At 67.6% G+C, this 9,492-nt stretch overlaps 1 protein-coding gene across 5 annotated transcripts in view; it reads left to right on the forward strand.

Annotated features, from left to right (window-relative positions):
- Nucleotides 1-7,272, forward strand: part of PLCH2 (phospholipase C eta 2) — a 71,544-nt gene extending 64,272 nt beyond the window's left edge. For all 5 annotated transcript variants that reach the window (XM_032494982.1, XM_032494979.1, XM_032494981.1 and 2 more), the window contains 6 exons: nucleotides 264-388; nucleotides 468-552; nucleotides 912-1,058; nucleotides 1,469-1,548; nucleotides 3,703-4,000; nucleotides 5,535-7,272. In XM_032494982.1, the coding sequence (XP_032350873.1) occupies nucleotides 264-388; nucleotides 468-552; nucleotides 912-1,058; nucleotides 1,469-1,548; nucleotides 3,703-4,000; nucleotides 5,535-6,808 (2,009 nt within the window). In that variant the 3' untranslated portion in view covers nucleotides 6,809-7,272. The remainder of the gene's footprint in view (nucleotides 1-263; nucleotides 389-467; nucleotides 553-911; nucleotides 1,059-1,468; nucleotides 1,549-3,702; nucleotides 4,001-5,534) is intronic.
- The last annotated feature ends 2,220 nt before the right edge of the window (nucleotides 7,273-9,492 follow it).

Below are 9,492 nucleotides of genomic sequence, written 5' to 3' on the forward strand. Positions count from 1 at the left end.
AGGCAGCGTGGCCTCACACATGTGCTGAGACCCGTGCCTCACTGGTGGGAGGGGACGACCTGGGCCCACGTCATAGGGTGGTCGCAGAGGTGACCGGTGCACAGCCACCCGGCACCCCCCACATTGCAACGCTGCCTCCCTCTTCCTCCTGGGCCCGGGCCCCCGTCCAGTGGACGGGGTAGAGGCAGGGGAGGGATCTCCACCCTGGAGAGTCAGTGGGGGGCTCACCCCTCCCTGCTCAGCCTCACACCCTGGCCCTCTAGGTGTCTTCAACCCCAACTCTGAGGACCCCCTGCCAGGGCAGCTCAAAAAGCAGCTGGTGCTTCGCATCATCAGTGGGCAGCAGCTCCCCAAGCCACGGGACTCCATGCTGGGGGACCGAGGGGAGGTAGGGGGGCCTGGGCGCACACGGGGAGGGGGCTGGGGAAACCGCCCGGCCCTGGTGCTACCCTCGCTCTCTGTGGCAGATCATCGACCCCTTTGTGGAGGTGGAGGTCATCGGGCTCCCCGTGGACTGCAGCAAGGAGCAGACCCGCGTGGTGGACGACAATGGTGAGGGTCCTGGCCCAGGTGGGCTGCAGGGGGCTGTGGGCACCCAGGTGCCAGCCTGTGCCCCCAGCCCCATCATAGCTCCTTTGCTGGTGCTGCTAGTCAGCTGGGAAGGGAAGGGCGAGGGCCCCCTCCTGTGACCCAGGTAACCAGCCAGCCTGCCCCTCGCCCCGACTGGGAGCCCAGTGATGGCTGCCCGGCCTTTAGGTGTTGCTTCTCTCTGCCGGGTGGCCAGCCCAGGAGGAGGCTCTGGGAGAGGGCATGGGCTCAGCTGGCCTCCAGGCTGGAGCTGTGGTGGGGACAGGCCCATCTGTGAGGTGGCACTGGGGCAAGAGGTGACACTTCCTCCTGGTGATCTCCAGGATTCAACCCCATGTGGGAAGAGACCCTGGTGTTCACGGTGCACATGCCCGAGATAGCGCTGGTGCGCTTCCTTGTCTGGGACCACGACCCCATTGGGCGTGACTTCATCGGCCAAAGGACGCTGGCTTTCAGCAGCATGATGCCAGGTGGGCAGGGGGCCACCGCGGGAGCGGATGGGGAGGGCAGAGCCCTGGGTCAGCATCCCCTGCAGGCCAGCAGAGGGCTCCAGCACAGGGCAGGGCTCAACCTCCTCCAGCGAGTTGACTCCTGCCACGGGTGGGCGTGGGGACACGGAGGGAGCAGAGGAGGAGGGTGCAAGGCCACAGCACTCCATAGACAGGGTGGGGGAGGGGAGCCCCAGCTGCGGAGTCCCCCGGTCTCCAGGAAGAGGAAGAGATCCCTGCAGGCCAGAGCAGTACCGGCAGGCTTCCTGGAGGAGGCAGAGGCCCCAGGACTGGACTCACAGGTTGTATTCAGGGCCTTAGGACCTTTAAGTAGAGCGTGGGGGACATGGGCAGGTAGGTGCTGGGGTGAGCTGTGACCCAGACTATTTCAGGCTATCGGCATGTGTACCTGGAGGGGATGGAAGAGGCCTCCATCTTTGTTCACGTGGCCGTCAGTGACATCAGTGGTAAGGTGAGTGCCACCTGCAGGGCCAATTGCTGCCCAGAAGAGGCGCACCAGCGCCAGCCCCAGCCCCAGCCCCACCCGATCCATGCCCCCAGGGCCATGAGGTCTAGCGGTCACCTCGCTGGGACTGTGTCTCCACCTGCGAAATGAGTGGCTGGGCCCCTGGCACGCCTCTGCCAGCCCTGACCTCCACGTCCTGGGGCCACTGTGGCCATCAGGAGATGGACACCACAGCCCTTCCTGGGCACCCCCTGCCCACCTTCCATCTCTCCTGGGCCTTCCCCTTCTACTTCTCAGGGTCCCCAGGTTCTCCATCCCTCCTTGAAGGCGTCTGGCTTTGCCCCAGATCCCCACCAGTCCCTAGTTTACCCAGGATGGGGGTCTCGCTCCAACTTCCCCAGTCTGCAGAGCCCATGGGTCCTGGGTTCTGTGCTCAGGGCCTAGCAGGGCCATACACGGTGGTCTGTCAGGCACACGCTGGGGTCCTCGCAGGTCCAGCACTAACCGTCTCTCTCCTGCCTCGCTTCTCGGCCCCGAGGCTGGCCGGACGTGGGCCCCCAGGCCTCCCAGCTCCGCCGTGCATCTGTCGTCCGTCCTGTCTGTCCTGTCTCCGTCTCTGCAGCTCCGTGCCCGCTGTCGGTGTCTCACGGCCTCACTCTGTCTCTTTGGTCTTGCAGTGGGCTTCTCTATGTCCAAAGTCTACTTTTAGAAGCACAGCCCTGTTAGGAGCTCGAAGGTACCCCAGCGCGCGGGGTGCGCGGCCTGCCGTCCCCACTGCATGCTCAGGCCGCCCCCTTAGCATCTGTGACTCCTGGTAGCACCTTGGAGACTGTCAGCTCATGTGACATGGGTTGGGACGTGATTCTGGGTCCCCTGGGCCATCCTCAGGCACAGAGCAGCATTTACGAGGCAGGTCCAGGACTTCAGCCAGGCATCCTGCGTGTCCTGCCCAAGGTCTGGCCCGTCTCCTCCGGCCCCTTGGTCTTTCCAACTCCCGTACCTCCTCCCTGCCCTGTCCTTCCCTATGTCGGGGCCCCTAGCTGCCGGCATCCCGTTCCCTCTCCCCTCCCTTCTCTCTGTGCACCCCACCTGTGTGCCCCTCTGACTCTGTCTGTGCCAAGGGGTGAGGGGGAGGTCCCAGGGACCAGGAGCTCCGAGCTTGAATTCTGGACCTTCTTGTAAATGACTTTCCAGCCAACTTTTACCAAATTGCTCTGGATTTGGGATCTTGAATCGCGCAGCTGATTCAAGTGCTGGCCACTGCCGCCTCTGCCCAGAGGCGCCTCTGCGTCCCTGGGGGGCCATGGCTGTTTTCAGGGTCTCTGCATGTGAGGCCCCTGCCGGCCTCTCTGGGGTTGACCCAGGCCGGTCATGGGGGCCCCTGGCTACCCTCTTCGGGCAGGGAGGCCGCAGGGAGAGGCCTTGTGCGGACCTCCTGGGCCTGGCTGTCCGGGAAGGCCCTGGGCCAGCAGTGGTTTGGGGGCACCAAGCCAGTGGGGGCCCTGCTCTTGAGGCCCCCTGACCAGAGAGCAGGGTGAGGCTGGGAAAAACTGCCTGACAGGAATCCAGAAGGGCTTCCTGGAAGAGGCAGCCTCTCCAGGGGAACGGGCCGGGCAGGAGCATGGGCGAGCCGACCGCGGTCTGCACCTGGCTGTGCTTGCTTCCTCGGCCGCGGTGCCTGAGGCCGGGTGAACCTGACCGGTGCTTGCTCTGTCCGGTCCTCGGCCGTCCTTCTCTCCACACCAGTGCCACCCTGGGGGCCTGGGCCAGCCTGCTCTGCCAGAGCTGGCCGCTGAGGGCTAGGGTCGAGGTCCCTGCTTGGGCCTGCCCCATCCAGCCCTCCCTGGCACACCTGCTCCGAGACCTGCAGCCCTCCCGCCAGCGCCCGCTGGCTCCCTGCCAGTGTGGGCAGACGCGGTCCTCTGTGCTGAGGCCGCAGCAGCCGCTGTCCCTGGTAGAGCTGCCATGGGGACCCTCTCCCTTCTGCACAGCCCTGAGTGGCCCCAGCCTGACGCAGCCGCCGGTGCCCTCAGCAAGCTGGCCCCTCGGGCTGCAGCAGGCCCAACCCAGGCCGCTCCCTGCTGGAGCTTGGCTGGACTGGGCTGGGTGGTCCCCGGCCCCGCTGCCCGGCCGTCTGCTATGTGTCTCCTTCTCTTGCAGGTCAAGCAGGCTCTGGGCCTAAAAGGCCTGTTCCTCCGAGGCCCAAAGCCCGGCTCCCTGGACAGTCATGCTGCTGGGCGGCCCCCGCCCCGGCCCTCCGTTAGCCAGAGGCTCCTGCGGCGCACAGCCAGCGCCCCAACCAAGAGTCAGAAGCCAGGCCGCAGGGCCTTCCCAGAGCTGGTCCTGGGCATGCGGGACGTGGGCTCCGAGGGGGAGGCCGGCGACACGGCACCCTCCAGCCCCGGCCCTGCTCCCGAGGCCCCGGCCCGGGAGGAGCCCGGCCGCCGCAGCCCCCGAGGTAAGGCGCCGGCGGAGAGGAGCCCGGTGCAGGGGCGGCCCCCACGTGCGCCCGAGGGCCCTGGGCCTGCGGGGATGGCCGCCACCTGCATGAAATGTGTGGTGGGCTCCTGCGCTGGTGAGGACGCCGAGGGCCTGCGGAGGGGGCAGCTGCCCAGCCCGGGGCCTGAGGGCGGGCAGGTGGCTATCAGCCAGCAGCCCCGTGCCGCCTGGGCGGACTTGCTGGGGGCCCCCTGTGCCGCCCCTGGGAGAAGCAAAGGTGCCCCCAAAGGCCCCGGGGCCCAGCAGCGGGGCCTGGGCAGCAGCGACTCCGTGTCCTCGGACTCCAGCAGCCCGGGCAGTCCCGAGGGAGCCCCCCGCAGGCCTGAGGGCGCCCGCAGGCAGGCGGGGGCCCTGCAGAGGGAGATGAATGCCCTGTTCGTTCAAAGGCTGGAGGAGATTAGGAGTAAATCCCCCGTGTTCCCCACCGGTAAGCCCAGACGCTCCTCTGCAGCGCCCCGTGCTGGCCCCACCGCCCTTGCATGGCCTGGGCCAGGAGTCCCTGCTGCGCTTTGTGTCCCGACCCTCGCCTCCATGTGCTCTCTGTGCCTTCGTTCCCTTTGCTCCACTGGCTGGTCCCGTGGGCCCCTCATCTGACCTCCAGAGGGGGTGGGGAAGTGAGAGCAGGTCTGGCCGCAGGCGTACTCACCCTGGAGCTTCCCGCTCGGCTTGGGGACTGCGCAGTCTGAGGGCCAGGCTGTGCTTGCTGAGGCCCACAGCCCAGAGCTGGGCTTCTGGACAAGGGCCCCGGTACCTGGGCCGAGCCTCCTTCCCCGGCCTGACCGCTAGGACCTGGGGGCAGCTTCCAGGCCCTCCTCCCGCCTCCTCCAGGGCCAAGCCGCAGGTGTCCCAGCTCCCGGCCAGCACCACAGTCCTCTGGGAAGTCTGGTGTGGGTTCTTGGACAGGGCTCAGAGCCCCAGTGGGGCCTCAGCTCGCAAAGTGCTGAGGGGAGCAGATCGCATGTGCACTTGGCCCTGCGGACTCAGGCCTGCAGGCCCGGAGCAGCTCTGTTCTGGAAGCCCCACCCCCTCCCAGCTGGGCGTGACAGAGAACTTGGGGGCCCCCAGCACAGGGAGCGGATCCAGCCTGGGGAGGGCAGGCTGGAAGCTGAGCCCCCTCCCGCTCCCTCCCTGCACCCGCCCAGCCTTGCCTCTGCCTGTCCCCTGGCCAGCCCCACCCCCACGCTGACCACGCTGTTCTCCTTTCTGTCCCCACGCTGCCTCCCTAGTTAGGAACTGAGCGCAGCCGAGTGCCAGGTAACAGGGCCCGGCCCCACCGTGTGTCCTGAGCTGCCCCAGCCCCCTTGTCGGCCGGCCCGGTAGACCCTGCCTGTGGGCACAGGGCCCGTCTCCCTCCTGCAACCCCAGCAGCTGTGGAGCTGGAGGGCAGGGCGGGGGAAAGCTGTGTGGACATAGAGGGTCCTGATGGCTGGGGGGTCCTGTGGGCATAGGAGCCACAGGGATGCCCCCGACACACTCCTCTCTCTCCCCTACAGACACCTGCCCCTTCTCCGTGCAGAGGTCGGTCTCCTCCCTGTGCAGCCTGGAAACCATTGCCGAGGAGCCAGCCCTGAGTCCCGGCCCACCACCGCTGGTGGCTGCCGCCCCTAGCCACTCCTCTGGAGGGCCTCAGTGCTCCGCAGGTCCCAGCACCAACTCGGCGAGCCCTCCAGGGCTGGCTCTGGAAACTTCTGGGCCCCTCCAGCTCAGGACCTGGGGCCACAGGAACCCCGAGCCAGCCCCTGAAAGCAGGCAGTGGGCGTGCAGCGGCGGGGGCACTGGTAGGGCAGGCCAGGGGTTCCCCAGCAGCAAGACAGACAGCAGGGGCCACCCCTGGACCCATCTGCCCAGAAGGGCCAAGAGCGAGGCGCAGGTGCCCTCGGAGTCCCCGGGTGGGCGGTGGCCCCTGGCCGGGCCCTGTCCCGCCGTGTACTCAGATGCCACAGGCAATGACCGGCTGTGGCAGCGGCTGGAGCCAGGCAGCCACCGTGGCAGCGTGTCTTCATCCTCTAGCGTGTCATCCAGTGACACGGTCATTGATCTCTCTCTGCCGGGCCTGGGCCCAGGCCGTGAGAGCCTCACAGGGGCCCCGGCAGGACGTCTCCCCCTGCGGACCTGCTCAGCCTCAGCCGCCCACTTGGACCTGCCCACTGTGACCAAGAGCAAATCCAACCCCAACCTGCGGGCTGCGGGCCAGCTGCCTGTGGCGCCTGGAGAGCTACAGCCCCGCCCCCTAGCTCCTAGGCTGCCCTGGGGCCGCCTCCCCTTGGTGGGCCTCTGGGACTGCACTGTGGCTGCCAAGTCCAAGAGCCTTGGGGACCTGACCGCCGATGACTTTGCCCCCCGTGTGGAGAGCCTGGGCTGCAGCCTGGGCCTGGCCAGGGAGAGGCCAGCAGGGCCGGGTGCACGGCCGGACACCCTGACGGAGCAGCTACGCTGGCTCACAGGGTTCCAGCAGGCCGGTGACATCACGTCACCCACCAGCCTGGGTCCAGCTGGGGAGGGGGTGGCAGGAGGCCAAGGCTTCTTGCGACGCTCCTCTTCCCGCAGCCAGAGCCGCGTCCGTGCCATTGCCAGCCGGGCCCGCCAGGCCCAGGAGCGGCAGCAGCGGCTGCAGGGCCCGAGGGGACCCCCGGAGGAGGAGCGGGGCACCCCTGAGGGTGCCTGCTCCGTGGGCCAAGAGGGCTGCGGGGACGTGCTGACCCCCACCAAGGGTGCTGCTGACCGGCCATCAGGTGCTGCCGTCCCCAGCCTCCTGCTCAGACTCTGAGCAGACCCGGGGAACTTGTGCGCCCTCCCTGCAGCCCGGCGCCTGGGCAGGCCGGTGTTTGCTCAGGACACAGCTGCTCGCTCCCAAAGCCACCGCCTGTCCTGGTGTGGCTGTGCCCCTGGGCCCCCAGCCCCGCCTCCTGAGGAGGAAGGGAGCCCGCCCTGGGCTTTGAGATCTGCGTATACAGAGAGAGATATTTAACTTTTAGAGACAAAACTTCTACAACACAAAAATGGTGCCGTGTTCTTCTCCACTTCCACCTGGTTTTAGCTGCGTGGGCGTGTGCCGGCGCGCGTCTGCTGGCCCTGCCACGCGAGGCCCCTGGGGATGCTTGTCATGTGCCCAGGGTGATCCAGAACGTTGCCTGTGCCCCCACCCGGACTGCAGCTTGTTCTGCACAAACCCTGCTCTGTACGGGATGTTTCAGACTCTTCGTAAACTCCAATAAACACGTTGACACTTGCTCCGCGGGCGCTACTGGCCCACTCCCTCCGTGGCCGTGTACCCAGTGTTCCTGGGCCACAGCCTGTGCCGCGCCGAGGACCACTGACCTCTGCCCACAGAGGGCTTAGCTGGACTGGCACCCCGGAGCTGGAGCCATGAGCCCCAGCATACACCCTTGTTCCTTCCCTCCCTCCCAGTCCCACTTTTTGGGGACAGACCATGGCCCTGGGCAGGGACTCCAGGCCAGAGGACCACCAGCTGTGGGGCTGACCCCCCCTGAAGTCTCACTGCACACGGTTCCTGGACTGTCCCTCCCTAGAGAAACTGGGGGCTTGGCTGGGCCATAAGGGGGGGCTTGGCTGCTACCCCTGGGCATCCGGCCTCTACAGGAGCCACCTGATGCGTCAGGACAGCCCAAGCACCTCTGCAAGGGACTGCGCTCTGGGTGCCACTGGCAGGGAGCTCGGGGCAGCCCCCCCCATGGCTCAGCTCGGGGAGGCCTCGGGCCTCTGCACCAGGATAAGCCCTGTCTTCGGATCACCATGTCTGAAAGGCTGGGTTGGTGGGTATGGGTGCTGAGTTGGGGGGCTCTCCCTGCTGTGTCCCTCATAGGCCCCAGGGACCTGTGCTGACTGCCTGCCCAAATTCACAAAGGGGCCTGGGGGGGGGCTCTGCCGGGGACCCACCCCACCCCTTGGAACCTAGGAAGCCCCCCTCCTTCCTCCACTGGGGGGCACTCAGCCTGGGGGAGCTATGGCCCCGTCCTGACAGGGAGCACCGAGGCGGGGTGTTTGGGCCCCTGCAACCTCAGGTGCTCTGAAGGGGTGGACTGCCTGCCAGTGGTGGGGCCGGGGCAGGGAGGGACTCAGCCGAGGGGTCTGAGCCCAGGAGGAGGGTGAGGGCTGGCTGCCATGGCTCAGAAGAAATGCGGGGACGGGAAACCTCGCCCAGCCCTGGGTGGGCGCCATCTCCTGGTGCCCAGTTACCGTCCGGCGGCTGCCCTCAGCTCCCAAGAGGCCCAGAGCCTTCCTGCCGCAGCTGGGAAAGGGGTGGGGGGACACAGGAGGGGGACCAGGGGGCAGGGGAGGTTTCAGGAGCCTGTGCTCAGAGCCCTGGTGCCCTGCTCACAGTGTGGCCGCCGCAGGCTCCCAGCCTCTGCCCAGGACCCCCAGGGAGGGGTGCTGAAGCCCCCTCCTGAGGGCCGGGGCCCGACAGGTGAGAGCACCCACCGAACGTCACAACACAGGCTGAGCTGGACTCTGGCCGGGACTCTGGAGCTCCCCTGGGTGTCAGGGCTGGGCGGCCTGTGCACTGAGAGCCCCAGACCAGCCAGGCCAGTGCTGATCCACCACCAGGGACAGAGGACAGAGAAGAGCCTTGGCTGAGGGGGGGCCAGGCCAGGCCTCACGAAGGTGGCCGCAGGGAGCTGAGCCGTGTTGGGGTGCGGGCTGATGGCAGCACAAGGCCACACCGTGCTGGGGTCAGAGTCAGGGCATGCTCACAGAGAAGGGGCCGCAGGGACTACCTGCCAGACAAGTCCGGCCCGGCCTGGCACATGGCCGCGCCCCCGGCTCCCCCTGGCGGCCGCCCACAGGAGGACCAGGCCTCTGCCAGCGAGCAGGTGCTTTGGGGCTGGTCTGGGAGCCACTTGCAGGCAGGACTTGGGGTGCAGCACAGGGGTCCCCCGGGGGCTGGCGGGGTGCAGGGCCTGTCACACACTCTCCGAGGTTCAGTGCAGGCCCCAGACTGCTGAGCACAGGCTCCTAGAAGGGGGCCCAGCAGGACAGCAGGTGCAGGGCGGGTCTGGGTGACAAGGACGGTAGAAAGACCAGTGGGGAAAGAGGGCCGGATCAGGCCCCGCAGGCCACAGGCCTGCTAGCCTCCCCTTATGCAGCCTGCCCCCGCGTTCCTGGGCTCTCCAGAGGTGAGGAGGGCCTGGGCGCTGGGCTGTGGGGTCTCCTCAGTGCTCAGGGTTGGTCCCCAAGGCCTGGGGGCCACAACAGCAGGTCCCCTGCGTAGCTTTGTTCCTGAGACGGATGGCGCACAGCTCACCCCAAGGCCAGCTCTCCTGTAGTGATGGGCGTCTGGGGCTCAGGCCCACACCCTGAGGGGCACACCCAGCTTGGGGGGAGCCCTGCCCTCTCCCCGCACCCCCAGGCCGGGCCCGGTGAGCTCCCCCACCCGCTTGTCATGGCTGTGGTGACCAAACCCCCGTGGTCTGACGCGCTCTGAGCAGGAGA

The sequence above is a fragment of the Camelus ferus genome, chromosome 13, assembly GCF_009834535.1.
Source record: "Camelus ferus isolate YT-003-E chromosome 13, BCGSAC_Cfer_1.0, whole genome shotgun sequence".
NCBI lineage: Eukaryota > Metazoa > Chordata > Mammalia > Artiodactyla > Camelidae > Camelus > Camelus ferus.